Source organism: Lycium ferocissimum, chromosome 7 (assembly GCF_029784015.1).
Source record: "Lycium ferocissimum isolate CSIRO_LF1 chromosome 7, AGI_CSIRO_Lferr_CH_V1, whole genome shotgun sequence".
Classification (NCBI taxonomy): domain Eukaryota; kingdom Viridiplantae; phylum Streptophyta; class Magnoliopsida; order Solanales; family Solanaceae; genus Lycium; species Lycium ferocissimum.
The window spans coordinates 9,179,110-9,201,499 of NC_081348.1; the positions used below are offsets into that span (position 1 = coordinate 9,179,110).

The 22,390-nt window shown below is 37.0% G+C and overlaps 3 protein-coding genes across 3 annotated transcripts; 2 read left to right on the forward strand and 1 right to left on the reverse strand.

The window, feature by feature from the left end:
* The first annotated feature begins 905 nt into the window (after positions 1-905).
* Positions 906-5,000, forward strand: LOC132063280 (protein S-acyltransferase 18). The gene is made up of 9 exons (XM_059455755.1): positions 906-1,087; positions 1,213-1,326; positions 1,419-1,745; positions 2,520-2,588; positions 2,680-2,751; positions 2,854-2,982; positions 3,062-3,142; positions 3,890-4,063; positions 4,194-5,000. The coding sequence occupies exons 1-9, from the start codon at positions 1,046-1,048 to the stop codon at positions 4,755-4,757; spliced, it is 1,572 nt and encodes a 523-aa protein (XP_059311738.1). The 5' UTR covers positions 906-1,045; the 3' UTR covers positions 4,758-5,000.
* A 1,100-nt stretch (positions 5,001-6,100) lies between these two features.
* LOC132061900 (uncharacterized mitochondrial protein AtMg00810-like) lies at positions 6,101-6,571 on the reverse strand. Its single transcript, XM_059454576.1, has one exon. It carries the CDS (start codon positions 6,569-6,571, stop codon positions 6,101-6,103), a length of 471 nt encoding a protein of 156 aa, XP_059310559.1.
* Positions 6,572-13,640: 7,069 nt separating this feature from the next.
* Positions 13,641-14,410, forward strand: LOC132063281 (histone H3.2). The gene has a single exon (XM_059455756.1). The coding sequence runs from the start codon at positions 13,721-13,723 to the stop codon at positions 14,129-14,131; it is 411 nt and encodes a 136-aa protein (XP_059311739.1). The 5' UTR covers positions 13,641-13,720; the 3' UTR covers positions 14,132-14,410.
* The last annotated feature ends 7,980 nt before the right edge of the window (positions 14,411-22,390 follow it).

The window sequence follows — 22,390 nt, forward strand, 5'->3', positions numbered from 1 at the left end:
TAGTGCAATGAATGGAACACCCAACAAAATATAATTCATGTATTATTAACCCCTTACGTTACTAATTCCTGCTTTATTAACCCTTAAATTACTAATTCTTGCATTGCTAATCCATGTATAACTTGCCTCTGAACCAAATGACCCCTTAGGCATAGTTTTATAAAAATCTTTCCTTGCAAAATTATTTATTGTTTACTCTGCTGGGTTCGAACCTAGAGTCTCTGATTTCATAGACCAGCAAATAAGAGTACTTTGGCCTCAAATTTGCATTAAATCAGAAATAGGGACAAAAATTAAAGACCCACGATTTGAGGGGAAAAAAATTAAAGACCACGCCATAAGAAGGCCAATCCAAACAATTTTTTGAGGGCAATTTGCACGATTGCGCTTATTCAGGGGTGGTCTTTAATTTTTTCCCTTCGCCTAAAATATCAGAGGTTTTGGGTTCAAACCCCGGGTCAGCAAAAAAAATCGCAAGATAGAGTTTCGTAGTAAAATTAGGCCTATTTGGATAGGCCTAACTTTTAATTTCAGCAGGGTAAAAAAAAAAAAAAAATTACCAAACCTTTGCCTTAAGGCAGAATGTGCCTTAAAATTATGTCTTATAAGGAAGAATTCTGCCCAGCAGATTTTTCGCGAAGCCTTGCCTTGGGGTTTTTTTTTTTTTGACTGAGCGGGGGTTCGAACCCAGAACCACGAGATATTTTCGGTCACTTTTTTAAACGAAGGACAAAAATTAAAGACCAGCAATTTGAGGGACAAAAATGAAAGACCAGCGCTTTTGAAGGACAATTCGTGCAAAAAAAAGATGAATTTTTTGCTTCGAACTTTTGAGCTGTAGGCAAAAGTGCAAATGGACCCTAGTAGCTGATTTTGGGTTAAAAAGCGGCCCAAAAAAGAAGAAGAAGAAAGGGCATCTGGTCTCGTTTCAAAATTTGAAATACAGCACGGAGCCATGTGTACCGTTGGAAAGACTCAACACTCAGCAACCTCATAACAAAGAAGCTCACACACCAACAAACACGAATTGAACAACTCTCACAGTATGAGACGCCATGGCTGGCAACGTCCTCTTCACACATTACAGGTTCCTCGTTTCTCTCCATTTACGATTTTGCTAATCTTTTAGTTCCTTTTTCTCTTTTTGAATTTACTTGTTAGATCAAACAAACAACATTTGTCTTTATTTCTCAACTGGTTTTAAAACTGCAGATAGTGGGCATATCAGTCTTCTGTTTCCTCTTAGTTACCTTTTACTGCTTCCTCGGTCTCCTCCTCGGTAATCGGGTTGTCGAAATCACTGTCACCTCTGTTTTCTCCTTCGTGGTAATTTTAACCTTACCTCAGTATATTCAATTAACTGAGAATTCAAGGCACAAAATTAAATTCTGGATGTTTTATGATTTCCTTTTATGCAGGCAATTTCTGCTGCATTTCTATTTATTAGGTGTGCGGCCATTGATCCAACTGACAAGACGAGGCTTAGAACGAAGAGGAAAAGCACTCGCAGTGGATTTTCGAACGTTAATTATGGATTTGTGTTGGGTCAAATTGTTGTGAGATTTCTTAGGAGAATTGAGCGAAGAGTACTTAAGACATTTATAAGGAGGAAGTACTTGGATCCTTTGAAAAGTAATCTTCATTTAGAGCCTTTGCTCACATTTCCCCTTCTCGTTAAAGATGATTTAGTCGCGCCACAGACGAAAGATGATGACATTTCATTTTGTTCGCTTTGTGATTTTGAGGTTTGTGTGCTGCATCTCTCGTTTATGTTTTGCTAATTGAATTTGTTGAACCCATCAGAATTTATGTTCAAGATATGGCATATGCGTTTTCTTTCACTGTCTGCTTGCACATACACATCACGAATTTATATAAGGGGATTCAAAAAAGTACTAGAAAGTGATAGTTGGGATTTGAACTTGTGAGAGATAATGGTCAAAACATGCTTAAACTATTACTTTTTCGCGAGTTTTGCACCCCGACTATTAGTTGTTCCGTTTTCCTACCTGACAATCACCATCTATGAATTAAAAAACGCCTAGTTGAGTAGATGGTGATAGTTTAGGTAAGAGAAGGGAAAAACTGATAGTTGGCCTAATCAGCTTCAAAGTGTGTTTTTTAATACATAGATGGTAATAGTTTATGTAAGAAAAGGGAACAACTAATAGTTGGGTGTGAAACTCGCGATAAAATGATAGATCAGGTGTGTTTTTGACCCTAAAATAACTTTTAAACTTCTTTTCCATTACACTAGAATTTTCCATTATGTCAAGGATATGCAACAGTTTATGCATAACCAAGAAAACATTATTCTTGCCCAAATAATTTTCAAAGGGAATTCAATTGAACCCCTTCCCTCTTACTAGCTCCGCATCTGGTATGCACAGTGAAACAAGATTATGCAGTTTCTAATAGTTGACAACTATATGAAATTAAAAGCAAAAAAAAAAAAAAAAAAAAAAAGAAAAGAAGAAGAAACAACTATATGAAATTATCTTACTTGATCACGTTTGCAGGTTAAAAAGCGTAGCAAACACTGTAGGACCTGCAACCGATGTGTGGAGGGATTTGATCACCACTGCAGAGTAAGGAAATAGCGTCTCTTTCTCTGTTGTGTCGTACATTAAGGTACATCCGGACTCAAACTGACAGAATCTTTGTTTTTGAGTTGTGCAGTGGTTAAACAATTGTGTCGGGAAGAAGAACTATACCACCTTCATTTTTCTAATGATATCCCTCTTGATAATGGTTGCTCCCGCTTTCTCTTTCTCTCTCTCTCCTTTTTTTTTTTCCTGATATTCATATTGAGTTTGCATCTGACGCAGCTAAAAAAAATTCTTGGTGAAACAGCTGCTTATTGAAGGAGGGACAGCTGCTGCAATATTTGTAAGGTGCTTTGCCAACAAAAGGAGCATAGAGCAAGAGATTCAGAGAAGATTCAGTGCCAAGTTCCCTAGAGGAGTTCTGGCAACAATTTGTGTATGATTTTTTGCTTACTGTCTCCACTATTTCTCGCTCAATTTCATCAGTTGTTCATCTTTCGTGTATAATTTTACAGGCAATTTTGTTTCTTATGACGTCATATTGTTCAGCAGCGCTGGGCCAGCTTTTCTTTTTTCATATAGTTCTCATCCGAAAGGTATGACTGTCCCCCTTTTCTCAATGATTTAGTGCAACCATAAAACTATAACAGATCTTTTGGATTGAGAGGAAGGAGAGGAGAGGACTGAGTTTGCTTTTGGATTGGTTTTTATGGAGAGAAAGCAGGAATAGCATCACAATCAAAAAAGTTCTGGTTTTCACTTAAAAGTAAGCGGAAAGGAGACCTCGTCACATTTTTACAAAATAATATTCATTGGAGGGTTTTGTCTGAAATTCACAACCGTTCTTTCTTTTCCTTTCAATGAATGTAAGATAGTAAGTAGCCTTATTATGTACTATGTAATAATAAGAAAGGGAAATTAAAAAAAGCATAAAACATGAGCTACTTGATTGCAATAGAACCAGGGCTATTGCTTATAGTGTAGACTTCTAATACAAAAAAATAGGTTGGGTGCCATATTAGTTTTAAAGAAGACAGTATAAAAAATTTATCTTAGAAAAAAGAACATAAGTTTGTATGTTGATATAAGAACATCTTATATGTTGGTGTAAGACTCCTTAAGTAGCTCATCTTGGAGCTACAATTTGCTACAAAGTGTAGCCTACACTGTAGGAATCTTAAAGTAAGGTTCATCATCTGCTTAACTCTTCGTAATTAGAGCTGCTGTAACTAGTTTGTGATAGAAAACATGTTCTAGGCTTGTAGATTACTGAGAACAGAAGAAACTCGAAGTACAAATTGTCCAAGATTCTCTGTTAAAATAAACTATGGTTCTCTTGGCAGGGAATGAGAACTTATGATTACATTTTGGCAATGAGAGAGGAGAACCAGTCCATGGAGCTTTTAGAGTCATCAGAAGATTCAGATTCATCCTCAGATGAGAGCATCGACTTTGATTCACCTGAGAAGCCGTCACTTATTTCTAGAGTTACATGCAGAGAAAAAAGAATGAATCAGGTAGAGCATACACATTTTTTTCCTCGAGAATCTTGGCCTCAATTCTTTTGCGTACTAAAACCAATCAAAACTGGATACTTCTCTTTTGATCTTGTCAGTTGAGTCTTGCAATTTTTTTTTTTTTAATCAGAATCTGCAGACAGTATCTATAAAAATTGATGGAGAAACTGAATCATCCACATTAAAAGAAAAGCGAGGTTTTCGAGCTAACATTGACCCCTGGAAACTTATAAGTATGAGTAGAGAGAAAGCACTACAAGCAGCTGAAAAGGCAAAGGAACGGCTCATCAAGCAGAAGGAAACACTAGACCCGTTGAAGCCACTACCACAAGAAACAAGAAGTGGACCACTGACGAATTTGGACACTAATAGAGTTCCTTTAGCTGTAGCTAGCGGTAGGGAACTTGCTTTGTCGAAAGAAATGATCATCACAAAAGGGAGGGTAGCCCGTGCTGGGGGATCACCAATGCAGCTTTCTAGTCCAAGGCGACGGCGTTCCTATTCTCCTACAGTTGTCCCTACACCTCGTAGTGGTAATGCTACTGTAGCATCCCCATCACCAAAGCATAGATATAAAGGCAATTTCGACTTGAAGTTAACACAAGTCTCCAGGGAACTTGAGACTTACATTTCAAGGCAGGTATTATTCTCTGCCTTGAAGAAAGAAAACGAGATTGCAGCATCACCGAGATAGTTTGGTTGGGTACATTATTTATCTTCTTGTAGTTCACTTGTTATAGTATTTATGTTACTGGAGTTGTTGCACAGGTTAACTTCATCATCTTAACGAACACAACAGTTGTATGATAATGCTACCTGCAATACCTTATTTATTTATGTTCCCCAACAAAGTGGGATTGTAACATACAGGCTCCTCTCTTGTTCGAGGAATATTTGTTGCCCTTCGAATTAATAGAAAATTCTATTAAATGAGGCACCCTCATTTTTAAGTTACTCGTACAGTATTTGGTCAAAAACTCCTTTTATTGTTCTTGACTCGCTTTGGTCAAATGCTCCTTTTATTATTCTCCACAACGTTTCTTTTTCGGCTTTTTATTCTTAAAAAATCTGAAAGTTTTACCATTTTTTTAAGATTTTGCCTACTATTCCAATATTGTGCATAATTTGTGATTGTAATTGTGCGGCTAATGCTCCACCGAGCTTATACAGTATTGCATATCCGTAGTGATTTGGATTGAGTTGACAGGACAGATTGAATAATACTTTTGTTGGATTTTTTGAGCTTGAAAAAACTTGTTGAAGAATATAAAGTGAGTTTATTACTAATTTTTAAAGGTTTATGTTGAAGGTAACAACTGAAAATTATTGTGATTAATATTAGAAGACGGTATATCAAATTTGGAGTTGTTTGAAACGAAAGCATTATGGTGAAATTCTTACATAGCAAGTTGTGGTGACCCTTGTAAGATTAAATTTTGATGATTCGCAAATATTTGGCCATAAATCTTGTCTATTATTGTGACAAGGCAAGTTTTTATAATAGAACACAACGAACTGAAGGTTTGAAACCAAAGAAATCGTGAAGAAATAAAGCTAAAAGGCTATAGCTGCTGTCGTTTATTTATTCGGTTTGTTCTTACATATTGCAGTCCCTATTACACCATATAATACACATATTAATACAAGTTATATTGTAACTAGAAGATATAGATGCATTAAACAAGCTATCCATTGTCCGTAGGATTTCTAGCTACACTAGGAGTCGTAGTCGAAGCGGGAGTGCGACATGTTCCAATATTCCCCTTACAAGCTGAAGGTGGAGGAACAACATTCAGCTTGGAGCATAGAAATTCAAATCTAGCCGAGGCAAGAGGCTTGGTGAGAACATCAGCAAGTTGTTCTTTGGTGGATAGAAATTGGTCAGCGAGATCCTTGCGAGCAACTTTGTCGCGTACAAAGTGATAATCGATTTCCACGTGCTTGGTACGAGCATGAAAGACGGGGTTAATGGATAGATAGGCAGCACCAAGATTGTCACACCAAAACATAGGAGAAGAGCGGAGAGGTATGCCGAGCTCAAATAATAGTGATTGTAACTGTGTAAAGTTCGGCGGTCACACGTACGCATCGTGTCGTAAGCGCTTTATAATCGGATTCTATGGACGATCGAGCAACATTACGTTGCTTCTTAGAAGACCAAGAGATCAGCGCATTTCCGAAAAAAATAGCATACCCACTAGTAGACTTCCGGTCGTCCAAAGAGTCGGCCCAATCTGAATCAGTGAAAGCCTGTAGTGCCAAGTTAGGAGACCGGGGGATTACGAACTGATGGTTCATTGTGAGTTTGAGGTACCGAAGAATTCGTTTAACTGCAGCCCACTGATTTTGACTCGGGGAGTGCATAAATTGGCAAGCCTTGTTGACGGCAAACACAAGATCAGGCCGGGTCAATGTGACGTATTGTAAAGCCCCACCAATTGTACGATACAAGGCAGGATTATCGAACAGAGAGCTATCACCAGCACAGAGCTTAGTATTTTGTGCCATAGGTGTACGCACAGGTTTGCAATTTTGCATTGCTGCCCTAGCTAGCAAATCCACAATGTACTGTTGTTGAGAAAGATAGAGGCCATTGGCAGTGTGCTTCACTTCAACACCAAGAAAGAAGCTCAAGCATCCTAAATCACGAATAGAGAATTCAGCTCCCAACTTGGAGATGATCCCAAATTGGAGATGATCGATTCGAGAGAGGTAGGGCGGTTGCTGGTGGCGATAATATCGTCAACATAGACAAGCAGATATGTCGTGACTCCATGATCGCGACACCAGAATTTCTAACATTTTTGTTGGAAAATGAGCCTCGAACTTTCAACGAAGCTATGTCTTCATCGGAAGCTCAATTTTGAAAAGAGGCAATCAATAGTGAGATAGAATCCATATTGAACAACCACACTTGGGAATTGGTTGATCTTCCTCCAGGGAACAAACCTTTAGGTTCCAAATGGATTTTCAAGCGAAAAATGAGAGCTGATGGTACTATTGATAAATATAAGGCAAGACTAGTTGTTAAAGGGTTTAGACAACGAGAAGGTCTTGATTACTTTGATACATACTCGCCGGTAACAAGGATTACATCTATTCGGGTGTTAGTAGTGTTAGCCGTGTACGGTCTTGAAATCCATCAAATGGATGTGAAAACGACTTTCTTAAATGGAGAGTTGGAGGAAGAAATATACATGGAACAACCGGCGGTTTGTAGTTCCAGGGAAAGAGAAGAAGGTATGTAGACTTGTTAAGTCTCTTTATGGACTAAAACAAGCACCCAAACAGTGGCATGCAAAATTTGACCATACGATGCTGTCAAATGGATTCAAGATAAATGAGTGTGATAAATGTGTCTACATTAAGAACATCCGAACCACGTCGTCATTGTTTGTTTATACGTGGATGATATGTTAATAATGAGTAATGACATTGCTAACATAAATGCTACTAAGCGCATGCTTGCTAGTAAGTTTGATATGAAAGACTTAGGGTTGCGATTTAATTTCGGAATTAAAATCCATAAGACTCCTCAAGGTCTAGCATTGTCTCAATCTCATTATATTGAAAAGTACTTGAAAAGTTCGTGTATTTGGACTTTAAAGTTGCAAAGACGCCAATTGATATGAACCTTGCTCTTGCAAAGAATAAAGGTGAAAGTCATTCTCAATTGGATTATGACAAGTGTTGGGAAGTTTGATGTATATCATGAGCGTACGCGACCGATATTGCGTGTGCTATAAGTAAACTAAGTCGCTACACTAGTAATCCGACCAAAATCATTGGTGGCAATGAAACGAGTTTTGGGGTATTTGAAACATACTCAAAACTTTGCTTTGCATTATAACGGTATCCTACGTTATTGAAGGATACAAAGGATGCAAATCGATCACTTGTTCAATCGAAACTAAATCCACAAGTGGATACGTTTTTACTAGGCGGAGGAGCGATGTGTCTTCGAAGTCATCCAAACGGACATGTATCGCTTCCGCTCTACAATGGAATCCGAGTTCATAGCTCTAGACAAAGCCGGTGAAGAAGGTTCGAATGGCTCGGAATTTCTTAGAAGATATTCCATTTTGGCCCAAACCGTTGGCTCCTATATGCATACATTGCGATAATGCGGCAATAGGAAGAGCGGGAGCGTTATGTACAACGGAAAGTCTCGTCACATACGAAGAGAGATAATACCGTTAGACAACTACTCTCTAGTGGAATTATCACAATTGACTATGTTAAGTCAAGAGATAATGTGTCGGATCCACTAACTAAAGGCCTAACAAGAGAGATGGTTGAAAGATCATCGAGGGGAATGGGACTATGGCCAAGGACAAGTCATCGTGGCGGTAACTCTACCTAGAAGACTGGAGATCCCAAGATCTAGGTTCAAAGAGATCAAACAAAGTCATTGATGACGGTTCAACATTGTCACAATAATTTTTTGGTCCATTCTCGTGATGAGACAATGTTCAACATGGGATAAAGCATTAAGGCTTTTTAATGGTTTCTAAGTTTGATACGGGGTATATCAAATAGTGTATCTACGGGATGACACATTTTGAAATCACCTATGTAAGTGTGAAGTGTAAGTTCGCCCTTCAAGGAGAACTCGTAAGGCCGGTTCTCTACGCACTTATGAACCAAGCGGAAACCATGGTTGAAACGAACAAAACAATGAGAACCAAAGACGGTTAAAGGGTTAATTGTGTGACATATGGTTGTCTAGGTATACACCAAAGCTCGACGGTTCAAATATATCAAATCTACCGATTGACCGAGTATATCCGACATATGCTCACTACGGAAAGTTCAAAGAGAAATCTACTTATCCAGATGCGATTAATCCTTGCTTACGAATCACATAGTTTTTTGTCATGCATGTTTTTCATCATATAGCCATTCCACGTTCATGTGGGGGATTGTTAAAGCTAGTTAATGATTGAAGCTAGCTAAGTTGGTGTGAATGAGAAATAGAGGGGAAAAAAAAAAGAGACAATGGAAGGAAAATGAAGTTTCAAAGCAAAGTTCCTTTGAAAACGACCTTTGTACCACATTGGTGGTAGAAAGGGAAAGTTATGTGCTTATATTAGAAAGCACTTCTTCTAGCTCTTAAAGGGTTGAGAAGAGGGACTCCCCTCGTGCCGTCGTCGTCGCGCGGCTCGGCTTCTGCTTCGGATTTGGATTTGGTCAAATGATTGATTGATAATCTTTTTGGACCAAATTTATTTAAAATTCAATCTTCATTTTCTGAAATTATTTTTTAATTTCCGCGGGAAAAATATTAATTGGTTAATTGGTAATTAATTAAATTTAAATCCCAACTTCCCAACGTTCTTATTTTTTCGGAAAAGGCATGGCCTTTCCGAACAGCCACCAAGCCTATTCTGAACAGGCACGTTCGAGGCTATATAAGGCGAGGCAATGCCTCATTTTCGACTACCGAAATTTTTCCCCGCATTGTAAACCTCTCGCATATTTTTCCCGAAATAAAAACTATCGAGTCTTAGTGTGCTTCGTTCCCGAATTTGAGTTCGTCGAAGTCGTAGGCGTTGAGGTACCACCACCCGCGATGTGCATATCCGTTTTATCTCGGAGGAAATAATCCATAACCTCGGGTACGGTGAGGGGGTTAAATTCCTTAAGGACACACAGTGAATTCTGTGGTCTCGGATATTTCTTAGTTTCTCGCAATTTTTCCAACTTTACATAGTTTCGTTTTTCTTTTCTACTTGGTTTTTCCGCTTTCGTTGTGGTTTTTCTACGGCTCAACACGGAGGAACAACATCAAGTTGGATAGAATTGAGGGATGAGGACCCAGGATCGACTTTGAAGAAAATGCGAATGTGGTTTCGTCGAAGCGAACATGCCTAGCTATATAAAGGCATCCAGAGGCTCTATCAAAGGTAGATATCCATAGTGTTTAGAGCTATACCCGAGAAAAACACTTAGCACACTTCGAAAGTCAAATTTATGTTTATTGTAAGGGTGAATGTAAGGGAAGCAAAGGCATCCAAAGGCTTTTAGGAGAGTGTAATCGGGGGATATGTGGAATGCAAGTTCACATGGGGATCTGGCGTTGTTCGAGGGTGAAGGGAGACGATTGATTAGATATATGGCTGTATCAAAGGCGAAGTGCCAATAACGGGAAAGAGTTGCACTGTGAGCCAAGAGACTTATAATCGTTTCAACTATATGACGATGTTTGCGTTCAACCCTGCCTTGTTGTTCGTGGGTGTGAGGACAGGAAACTCTGTGAGAGATGCCGAATTGAGAGAGGATGGGAGATAGAGCACGAAATTCACCACCCCAGTCCGATTAGATTGACTTAATCGTAGTGTTAAAGTGATTTTCAACAAGTAGTTTGAGTTCACAGAAAATTGAAGCAACTTTCGTGACTTGCCGAGTTGGCAAGCACTACAAATATGATTAAATTGAAACTAGAACAAGGTAAACTATGCTGCTGTAGGAATTTATTAAGCACTCGTTTGTGGGGATGGCCTAGGCGAAGATGCCAGCACGCAGACGATGTCCTGGCAGAAAGGAAAGCCGACGGTGACCTGGAAGGTTGTCTCGGATAGGACGACCGGAGATTGAGTGAGTAAAGCCTGTCATTATTGAGTGAGTAAATCCTGTCATTACTCCGACCTGAAAGAAGAAGCTTCCTGGTTGCTCAATATTTAACAAGAAAATGATAGGGATGAAATTCAAAAAGGCGTTATTATCGCGAGCAAATCTTTGAATGGAGAGTAAACGTTTTGTGATTGAAGGGACATGGAGAATATTATTGAGAGCAAGGGATTTGGAAGGGAGAGATATTGTAGAATTACCAGTGTGATGAATGGGAAGCCCCTGTTCGTTTCCAACGTGAACTTGATCCATACCTTTGTAATCTTCCACATGATGCAAACTAGCAAGATCAGGGGTGATGTGATATGTTGCGCCGCTGTCCGGATACCAGTTCTGATGGGTAATAGGGGGCGACTGGTGAGAGAAATAAGACGAGGCAACTGGGTTAATTGTGTGATTGTATCGCTGAAAGCAATTTGGTGCGAGATGATTCACACCATTACATATTTGACATCGCGAGCGAGAGTCGGTGGAGGGCCATGAATTTCCAGTAGATAAGCCTCCTCGGTATCCTTGTCTCCCACCGCGATTTCTGCCTCGACCCCTATTGTTGTTACGGCCTCGTCCTCTATAATTATTATTGTTGGATTGATGCTCGTTTTGAGTGAAGCGCTGGCTGAAATTCGCAGAGAGATTTACAGTTGAGTCCGACATAGGCGAGGGTGAAATTGATAGCGACGATAGGGCCTGACCCTGAATAAATTCATAGCTCAATAGAATGCTATGCAATTCGCTAAAAGTGACGGGTTCTTGACGAGCCGAAAGGATGGTTATGATGTCTTTGAATTCACTCCGGAGACCTTTGAACATGTAAATATTCTGATCGGGGAGACAAATCGGACGGCCAGCAGCAGCCAATTCATCGATAAGGAGTTTGGCTTTGTGAAGATATTGAGTGACGCTCAAATCATTTTGTTTTAGGTTTTGAAGTTGCATATAAAGGTTCAGGATTCTAGTATTTGATGGCGACGAGAAGGCAGCCGCAAGAGCATCCCAAACAGCCTTTGACGTGGATAGCCCGATAATCACTGGAATTGTTTCTTCCGAGAGAGACGAGATGATAAGGCTCATAATTAATTGATCCTGTTTCATCCAACAAATATATTCCGGGTTAGCGACACCTTTTTCACCATCTTCTCCTGCGATATGAGACGCTGGGCAGATGATACTACCATCGACATAGCCATAAAGGTCTTGTCCTCGAAGAAACAGAGAAATTTGCGTTTTCCAGAAAAGGTAGTTTGTGGAGGTTAGTTTTATTGAGATAAAGTGATGGGCGTTGTTGAGAGGGGAGGGAGACGAGTTGCCCGCTTGAGCCATGGACGTCTGAGAGGTGGACGATGAGTCCTTGTTATGCTCTAATACCATAATAGAACACAAAGAACTGAATATTTGAAACCAAAGAAGTCGTGAAGAACTGAAGCTAAGAGGCTATAGCTGCTGCCGTTTATTTATTCTGTTTGTTCTTACATATTGCAGTCCCTATTACACCATATATATATACACACACATATTAATACAAGTTATATTGTAACTAGGAGATGTAGGTACATTAAACAAGCTATCCATAGTCCGTAGGATTTCTAGCTAAATTAGGATTCATAGTCGAAGCGGGAGTGCGACATGTTCCCACCAAATTGATATCGTAACGATTAATTAGGGTTTTGCTACGTAATGCTAACCGCAAGTTTATTCTTGCAATTTTTTTTAATGGGATCCAAATTTAAACAGTGACCCCTCGAAAAATTCTATTTGTGCAAATCACCCAAAATTGAACCCATAACAAACATGTTTCTTCCATCAATCCCAATTTAGTTCACCTATCAATCCGATTTCCATTTACCTATACTCAGATAAAGGTAAATTCACCGAGTAGGCCAATGTTATCTCTCATAAATCACGGATTCAAAAAATTAAATTTTGAATGGCAGAGTTTTTGATGAAATATATGAATTGAAAAAATCTATTATAGTAAAGTTTTACTATAATTCAAATGTAATGCTAAAAGTTAAAGAACCCATTATTAACTCTTTTTAGACGGTTTCAACAAATTATTCACAAACTAATAGTACTAATCATTTCTTCAAGCGAATAAAATAAAGGAAAAGGGCCAAATATACCCCTCGTTATAGTTTAGGTCTAAATATACTCCTGCCATTATACTATTGGTTCAAATATACCCTCCTCCATAAAAGTTGTCCAAGGTGGATGTGACTGCGTTCCCTTAACCAGAAGTCTCGGGTTCGGGCCCTGAGTATGGAAAAATCCTTGATAGGGAGTGCTTCCCCAGAAATTGGCCCAAACTAATACTAATCATTTCTTCAAGCGAATAAAATAAAGGAAACTGGCCAAATATAATCCTGTACTATTGGAAAAGGGCCAACTATACCCCTCGTTATACTTTAGGTCCAAACATACTTCTGTCGTTATACTATTGGTTCAAATATATCCTCTTCCGTTAAAGTTGTCCAAGGTGGATGTGACTGCTTTTCCTTAACCAGAAGTCTCTGATTCGAACCCTGAGTATGGAAAAATCTTTGGTAGGAAGCTCTTTCTCAAAAATTGGCCTTACACGATGCGAATCCGAATATAGTCAGACTCTAATGTCTATACCAAACACCGGATGAGAAACTAAAAATAAAAATGAAATAGAGGAAGAATCAAGAAAAATACTACAGTAATCCTAAAAGGTGCGAGTATTAAGAAAGAAAACAATTACTGGACTGAGTAACTAGCTTTGATATCCACGTGTCAAATACTGATTGTTACTTTAGTAGCACATGGATCGCAATCCGAGCAATCCTCTCTTATCCAATCTCCATCGTCAATTCAAAATCTCAATCAACGAGCAGAATTCACTCTCAATCACCTCAAAGCCAAAAGTTTCAAACTCTTTTCCAAAATTTTCAACCTTCCCGCCCTCCATATCTCTTTATATATCCTCTATTACCCATTTCTTTAATTCACCATTCTAGCAGAACTCCAGTTTTCTCTCAATATACATTCAATTCCTTCTTATTCGTTAAGATGGCCCGCACTAAGCAAACAGCTCGCAAATCCACAGGTGGAAAGGCACCAAGGAAGCAACTAGCTACCAAGGCTGCCAGAAAATCTGCTCCGGCGACCGGAGGAGTGAAGAAGCCTCACCGTTTCAGGCCAGGAACTGTTGCTCTAAGAGAAATCAGGAAGTACCAGAAATCTACTGAGTTGTTGATTAGGAAGCTTCCATTCCAGAGGCTTGTAAGGGAAATAGCACAGGATTTCAAGACAGATCTGAGGTTTCAGAGTAGTGCTGTTGCTGCTCTACAAGAGGCTGCTGAGGCGTATCTCGTTGGGCTCTTTGAAGATACTAATCTCTGTGCAATTCATGCTAAGAGGGTTACGATTATGCCAAAGGATATTCAGCTTGCTAGGAGGATTCGTGGAGAAAGGGCTTAGGAACAAGCTTGTTAGTGTTTATCTTTTCAATGTTTCTTATTTGCATCTGTTGTTGGAATTCTAGGGTTAGGTGGTGTAAATCTAATTGAGTAACTGATTTCAGTATGTGTAAACTGTTGGTTTACTTGTATTCTGGATCTTGTCAAATGAAATTTGTAGTACTTCTTTTTGTTCAATTAAAGATCTAGCCCTTACATCTCCTTGTTATTTGCCCAAAATTGAAGATCGATGCACTATTTGGTGTGGATTTAGTAGAGATATTATGTATTGTAATATTGATATGGTGTGCTGTTATTCTTACTTTATACTTGTGTAGCTATGGTTTTTTTGGTGTTGCATACTAAGACTTTTCAGCAAATTATGTTTTTGTTGTAGTATTTTCATTTATACTTTTTTTTTTTTTTTTTTTGGTGCTGTGTATAGGTATTTAGAGGAACAAAAGCGTTGATTCCTTCATATTGTGTCAATTGTGAGAAATCTCATCTCCCGCAAGTTTTATGTAAGTTTTCAGCCTTGCTAATTTGAGTTGTACATGTGTAGTTGGATCTATTCATTTTTTTTCTTTTTCGGGGGGAGGGTTGGGACTGGAAATTGAGTTGCTTTTTGGTGCTGATACTCTTACCTACTACTTTAAACTACAGTTTGTACAACGTTGTCAAGTGAACTAGATGGAAATTATTGTAAAATGGAGCTTTTAGGTAACAATTTCTCAATGGTAGGCACTTACAAAGAACTTGCTCGCCCACAGAAGCACAATGTGCTTTTTGTCATCTGTTTTTAAATTAAACTCATTTGGCACTCTGCTCTTTTCTACTGCTGCAAAATAATTTTTAGGAAAGCGAATAAAAGACAGTCACAATATTATCATTATGTTGTGAACCCTTCGCTATTTTGTTTAACATATGTTGAACGTCAACATTAGTTGCCATATCAAGTAAGACTATAAATTTGTTTTCAGTTTTCTTGTGGAATCTTGACATATAATGTTCATGACTTGTGGTGGGGTGCTAAACTTAATCTTTGGAAGTGCTATCTATCTAAGATGTGCAAGGTCGCAAAATGTTCAGGTCAGCATTTCACCTTGATTCAAGTGGTGAATGACCTTTTGTGCCAGAGCTAGAATTTGTACGTATTCTGAATCCTACACTGCTTCGGGCAAATTACATAAATGTTTATAATAAGTTTAAAACTTCTGTGGCTACATGACATTGTATGGTGTGACAAGTATGCTAAAGATACCTGCTTTTGTTTTGGCAAGTCCTCTAAAAGAGATGACTTTCTTGCTATGTCTATTTCACGCAGTTGATTCATACTTTTGCATGCTGTTACTTTGTGAATTGGTTATCTTAAGCTTGATTATTGGATCAATATTCAACTTTTACTAGAGAAATGATTCTTGGCCTGAAATTGTGCTTAAACTGAAGTTCCCCATTAGGCATAGTGATCTGATTGATAAGAATGTCAATCTGAATTGATTCATGGAGGAAGGTCTTAGGAGGGAACACCAATTAGTGTTAGGGTTACTAGTGTAAATCTGATGACTCATTTCAAAGGAAGTATGTGTAAACTGCTGGTTTATTAGCATTTGAAATCTTAGTGAAACCACTAGTTTGTATCGTTTGAAATGGAAGGTCTTGCGTGTACATACTCATGTGATAAATTTGCGAACAATTGAAGACTGAAACACTATTTTGTGATGAGGAATGTGGAAATCTTTCTTTCTGATTTGGTGTAAATCTTTCATTTTTTGACCTTGTGATTTTTGAGTATGAAGAGGTCCCATTTATGGAACTTAAATGGAACTTCTTCACTGCTTGCTGTTGCCATGTATTTTGGGGAGGAATAAATTCCTTCAAAATACCATGTCAAAGAACTACTTGACTTTGACATTTGTTATGTTTGTGCAATATATGGAAACTAATCCAGATAAAGGAGTGGATTTTGTTTATGTAGGAGTAGGAAAAAGGGAACCCCATTACTTTGCAGTTCCCAATATTTGAGGTACTTGTATTTCAACTCTGACTTAAAAAGTCCCCACGATATGGCATCATCATTTTACAAGCTTCGTTTTCCGTTTATCAATTGTCTGAAACTGAGTTGATTTGGGCTTGTTATCCAATTCCGAATGCTAGTGTATTTTTTTGTTTAATTGCTAGAGTATACTATTACTTGCAGGGGTGGGTCGATGTTTTTTTCTTTCTAACGAAACACATCACATGTTGAGTTTGGATGCATTTGAAGTGGTAGCCGTTTTGAAGGATTTTCTGTTTCACTTTAGCTTTGGGTAAAATGATCTGCGGTGCTGCAACAGGTTGTGGTTTGAACTGAATGAGATGGTCTATTTTGAGGCATCTAATTTCTAGCTAACCTAAGCATTTTGATTTGATTTACCTGCAACAAATAGCAGTACAGGGTTCAAAAACTTTCATTTATCTGCTTCTACTGAAGCTCATTTTGATATTGCTACTTTACTACTGTTTTGCCAAATAACTAAGACACGAACTAAAAGATAGTCTATCATTTTATGATTCGAGTTTGTATATATAATCCTTCAATATTTCCTTAACACATTTTGAACCTTGATAGCTGTTGGGCACATCAAATAAGAAAATATATTTATTATCAATTTGCCCATGCAATCTGGAGATGGTACGTCTTCACTTGGTTGGAATGGGATGCAGAACTTAACCTTGTGCCATGCTATCTTTTCTATCTTTTTTCAAGCTCGCAAAATATTCATCCTCAGGTAAGTTTTTCAATTGATCTCGATAGATAATGTCTTTTTGTGCCCAAGCTAGAGCTCGTACAAGCTTCCGAATTGTATACTTTGTTGGCCAAGAGTGATTATATAAGATCCGCACAAGTTTTATGCTAAAGTATACTTGGTACCAGATAGCTAGAGATTTTGTGGACTTCTTATACTAACTCTGATAATCAGAAAATTAAGTTATGTTTGGAAGCGAGCATACTAGTTCCAATTTAAACAAGGACTCAGTCTGCATGTATCTTAAATATGGGACCTGCTTCATGAGCTTTTAGTTTCGATAAGTCCTTTAGAAAAATTCCTACTTTCTCGCATAGTCAGCGTTTCAACTTTTTTAAATAGGTGCTATTGCTTCCTGCTACTTTGCTACTCTCTTTCCTTAAGCTTGGAAGTTGACTCAATGTATAACTTCTAGAAAAAAAAAAAATAGGGTCAAGGAAAGTCGAGTACTACCCATCAAAGTGCCAGGGGTATTCTCTACCTCTGTTAATTACAGTACGGATAAACTTTTTACTGCGTGTGTTTTTGTCATTTGGAATTTGTGATCTTGAAATAAGAGTCTCTGCTTACCTGTTTTATTATCTTTGTTCTTACTTTTAAGTCGTGAGTTGTCCATGCAAAAATTTGTTGTCTATATGCCTCTATGACCATAAATTATCATCAATGTGATGTGCTATTAATTGAAAAGCAATACATAATTAGAGGGATCTCAATTTACCTTCTCTTGTTTCCTTTTGATTTTGCTAAAGTTTGGAGCTCTTCTGGGGGCTAACTTTTGCTGTGATTCCTTCCTCTTCCTTCCTTTTCTTTTTTGCCTGTGACTGGAAGAAATCTTATATGCTAATAGATTGATTAGTCTACTGGAAATAAGGTTTCTAGTGCTCAATGTTTTTGCCGATTTTCTTACATTCATGTTATCTTCTTGCCGGGGGTGAAAGCTATAAAACAAATATGATAAGCATAACATTTCACAGAAAGCATTTATGAGCTATAATTCTAGGCGAATATAGAAGTTCTTGCGTTTATCTTTTTGTGTTCCATTAACTAACTTGCATCAATTCAAGTTCGAAACTGTATAATATTCACAATTGTTGCTGATACAAGTTGGAAAGCAAACGGTTTCATCTATTTGGAATTGCCTTTTCTCTCTATTTTTCTTTAAGTTGTTGAATAAGCCAGTCCCTTTGTCTTGCCTAAGGTTGTTGGTCTGTGTTACTCAGTTTATGCATCGTAGACTGCAAATGGTTTCATCAGTGGGTTCCTTTTCTCATTATTAATAAGGTAAGTTTTGTTTTCGCTTCTAGCAATGTGACTGCTGCTGCATCTGCATGTGTCAACAAAGTGCTGGAACAAGTCAACTTAGTCTATTGGGATAAGTAGCGTTGCAGTCATATACTTGCTCCAAATCTTCAAGATTCTCAACCTGACCTGAAACTCTACTTGTGGATATCAATATCTTCTAAATAGATGGTGTGCCTTAAAGTAGTTGCAAATTGAGTAGCTTTCTGTATGTTCAAGATTGGAACTTAAACTTAGGTAGGTTAGTAGATGGTGAGGCCAAAGACTCAAACACCATCCTCATTGTATAAGTACCAGGGCAGGGAAACAGGAGTAAACCAAGAGTTCAGCTAAGATGATAAATATACAACAATCAAATTCTGAATTGTCAACTAAGAAGATAAAGAAGGTAAATTTAAAGCTGAAGAAGAGCAACAAATTGTAGCCTCAACTAGTAACTGCATAATCTAAGCAGGGAATTTGTAACAAACCTTATTTCATTCATTCTTCAAGTTAAGTTCATTTTGGTATTGCTACTTGACTGCTGAAAAAATATGAAAATTATTAAGTTTTTGTGCCATCATTTTATTTTTTAGATCCTTCTATATTGAATTTAACACATGTTGGACCAGGACATTAGTCGGCATATCAAGCAAGAAACTCAATTTTGTTTGATTTCCCATATGGAATCTTGTATATATTCACTAATAATGTGGCGTTGACTTAACCTTGGAACATGCCATCAAAGTAAAATCTTCATCCGCAGGTCAATATTTCATCTTGTTTTAGGGGATAATTACATTTTATGCTGCAGATAGAGCTTACACAAACTTCTGAATTCTACAGTATTGCTGCCAAACTTCAATATATATGTTTAAACTAAGTTTAACCATATTATGATATGAAGTATGCCTGGTTTTTTCTTGTAATCCTGTATCTTAATGGTGCTTAACTATTTGTACACTGTATCAGCTTAACATGAACCAGCTTCTGTGAGCTTTTAGTTTTGGCAAGTCCGTTAAAAATATTCCTAGTTGACTTTCCTACGCTGTTAACTTTTGAATTTATAGTAATGCCTTTGCTTGCTATTTGTTTGCTTCATTTTCTTAAGCTTGGAAATTGCTTGATTTACAACATCTGCTAGAGAAATGGCCAAAGTCAGTCCATTTTAATTAGGAGACTACTCATCAAAGTGCCTAGAGTAGTCTACGCATCAGCTTAGAAAGACCCTTTACTTTCTAATTGTTTGTTGCTTAAATAGGTGATCTGTTTTCTTGGATTTTCTGCAGAGAAGTGGAATCAGTTTGTTGGCTCTACTGATATTTTAAGTAATCCTGTGGCTCGACTAGCCAAGAAAAAATGAGTGCAACCTACAAAATTGTTTGACTTCGTTGAATGATATCGATCTTATGGCAAAAGAAAAAAAAAGCTTTTACTAAATGATAAGTAGTAAAATAATTGTAGCAACACAATTTCTTGTCACAGCCATGCTTGCAGGGTGGATTGCCCTAGTATTCTTTTTATTACTAACATCAGACAGTATTTTTCCTCCGACTTGCTTGACATAAACAACTATAAGTGTTCCAGAGTCCATAACCTTAACTCTGCTATCGATGGCTGTGTTGCTTCACTAACAGTAATAAATTGGCTTATGTTGTAACTGGTAGTACTATTTTTAGACCAAGTTTAAGAAAGGAAAAATTACGTGTTATAGCTACTTTTAGTACATAATTAGTGATATTAACTACCTTTTGTTTTAATTACTAATAATAACTAAATACTTTTTGAATTTAACTAATATAGCTACACAGTAACTTTCAGTTATTGGTGCACAAATACACTTAAAATTTAGCACCCCCAATCTCATATCTCCTTCTAATGGTAATAATATTAATCATTTAATATACATTATCATTCTCTCTTTTTTTTCATAAATTTTTTACTTTCTCTTTTTTTTACTTTCTCTATTCTCACTCACTACCCATTTCAGATTTTTCATTTCTCAAATCCTTAAAAAATTCTCTCTCTCCTTCTATCAACCACCACCACGACGGTTGGCGGCCGCCCCTTTCTCAATTTTTTTTTTTGGTTTCCATGATTTCAAGTTTTGTGGACAAATTAAACATAAGAAGGCAATTAACCTTTCCATTTTCTTTTTTATGTGAATGATGTTCTAACTAGAATGATCATTCATTATGGCTATGGGCTTATCTCCCATTGTGGGCAAGTTGTAGCTGTAAATGCCAAGACTTTTGGGCTGTGGACCAGTGCCCACAAATTTGGACCGAGTTGCATTTGATCTGTGGCTAGGGTTTTTTTGGTGGTCTAGGGATTTTTTAGGATTTTGAGAAGATGAAAAATATATGTATTTGTGTATGTTCTATGATATAGCTACCAATTGTTGTGGTTGGTAGTGTATTTATGTAAGTTTTTCTATATTTTTGTGTATTTTGTTTAAATTAATTCCATCAGTTCATCTAGTTTCAAATACATGAGTGACGAAAATACATTGTAAGTTTTCTATATATATGTGTATTTTGTTCAAATTAATCCATCAAATACATGTGTGATGCAAATTGTTACTCACACAAATACATGGGGTTTGATTGGTAACTTCAAATACATTGGTTATGCTATCAAATACATGTGTAAATCAAAACGAAATCAATATTGAAAACTTCAAATACATTACCGCTAAAATTGGTGATGCAAATTGTTACTCACACAAATACATGAGATTTAATATAAAATACAAGGTTTGATCGAAACTTCAAATATATTGTTTATGCTATCAAATACATCAAATCAAGAACGAAATCAATTTTGAAAACTTCAAATATACTGTTGAATGTTTTCAAATTTTGAATTTTTGATGCAAGATTATAGAAAGTGTTTCAAGAAATACATGTAAAAATTTAATATAAAATTGATCTCACCGTTATGGCCTTAAATCAAGGGATATGTTTTATTTTTACTTTGTTACTATGTATTTGTAAGATCATACACGTAAAAATACTAGGAAAACATTTAATTGGAAGCTGGTATGGTAAAAAATACCAATTAATAGCTAATGAATTGAAATGGCCTTAAATCAAGGGATATGTTTTATTTTTTACTTTAACTATGTTAAGCATCAAATACATCAGAAAAATACCTTAATTTAGGAAAAGGTATTTATAAATGATAGGAAACTACCAAAAGGTAGTCATTTTGTTAATTTTACCTTTAAGAAATCTGGACCTCAAATGGAAATGGGCCTAAAACTAGATTCAATAAAGGGAAATCTACATGGTGTAGATAACATTAGGCCTTATTTATATCTAGTAGCTATACTTTAAATTAATTACATTCCATAACTAAAAGGTGTATATCAATTACTGTACATAACTAAAACATTTAAACACGGTTAAAATTAAAAACCAACCGCAACATAAGGCTTGTATTCATATTTTTCCCCTCATCAACCCATTTTCTCTCTCATTGTCTCTCAATCTCTTCCGATTTTTTCTCCATTATATCTATACACGATCCTCCACTGATTCCATTACCTAAATTCTTGCTGCGCATTTCTAGGTAAGTTATTTCGAAGTTTTTTTTTACAAATTTGTGTTTATTTTGTTAAATATATTCTTCCAATTTTTTGATTTTACGCCATTGTTAGGGTTTCCGCCATTGTTAGGGCTTCTACTACATGTTGCTTTGATTTTTTGGTGTAATGGCGGAGAAAAGCACTCCATGCGTAGTTACTAGAGGTATACACAATTATGTGCACCATTATGATGATGGTCCATCTTTTGATTTGTGTATCACTCAAAATGATGAAGAAATTGCGGGCTCTGTTGCTAGAATGGATCCGAGAGTAGTATTAAGAGGCGCCATGACCCCGTAAGTATGGAAACAATGGTAGATGAAGGTTCAAAATCTACCAAACGAAAAGATGTCATTGATTCATCGATATCCGAAGCATCCCTACCAAGTATTGAAAAGCGGAGAAAAGTTATCGATGGTTCTTCGATTAAAAGGAAAAAATGTTGTTGAAGATGTTCCTTCAAAAGGGGAGGTACTGTATTTATTTCATATTTATGAATACAATGTTTATTTGTTATTAGTTTTTAATTTTGATACACTTTGTGATTGCACATTTTAGTGTTGAATACAATATATATTGTTGTATGTATTCTATATTTAATCTGTATATCAGTCTACTTGTGTATACT

Bases quoted from the DNA above. Each gene is read 5' to 3' on its own strand.
- LOC132063281 (XM_059455756.1), top strand. From the start codon at position 13,721: ATGGCCCGCACTAAGCAAACAGCTCGCAAATCCACAGGTGGAAAGGCA.
- LOC132063280 (XM_059455755.1), top strand. From the start codon at position 1,046: ATGAGACGCCATGGCTGGCAACGTCCTCTTCACACATTACAG. The intron at 1,088-1,212 runs GTTCCTCGTTTC...TTAAAACTGCAG, and splicing joins GTCCTCTTCACACATTACAG to ATAGTGGGCATATCAGTCTT. The intron at 1,327-1,418 runs GTAATTTTAACC...CCTTTTATGCAG, and splicing joins CCTCTGTTTTCTCCTTCGTG to GCAATTTCTGCTGCATTTCT.
- LOC132061900 (XM_059454576.1), bottom strand. From the start codon at position 6,571: ATGGCACAAAATACTAAGCTCTGTGCTGGTGATAGCTCTCTGTTCGAT.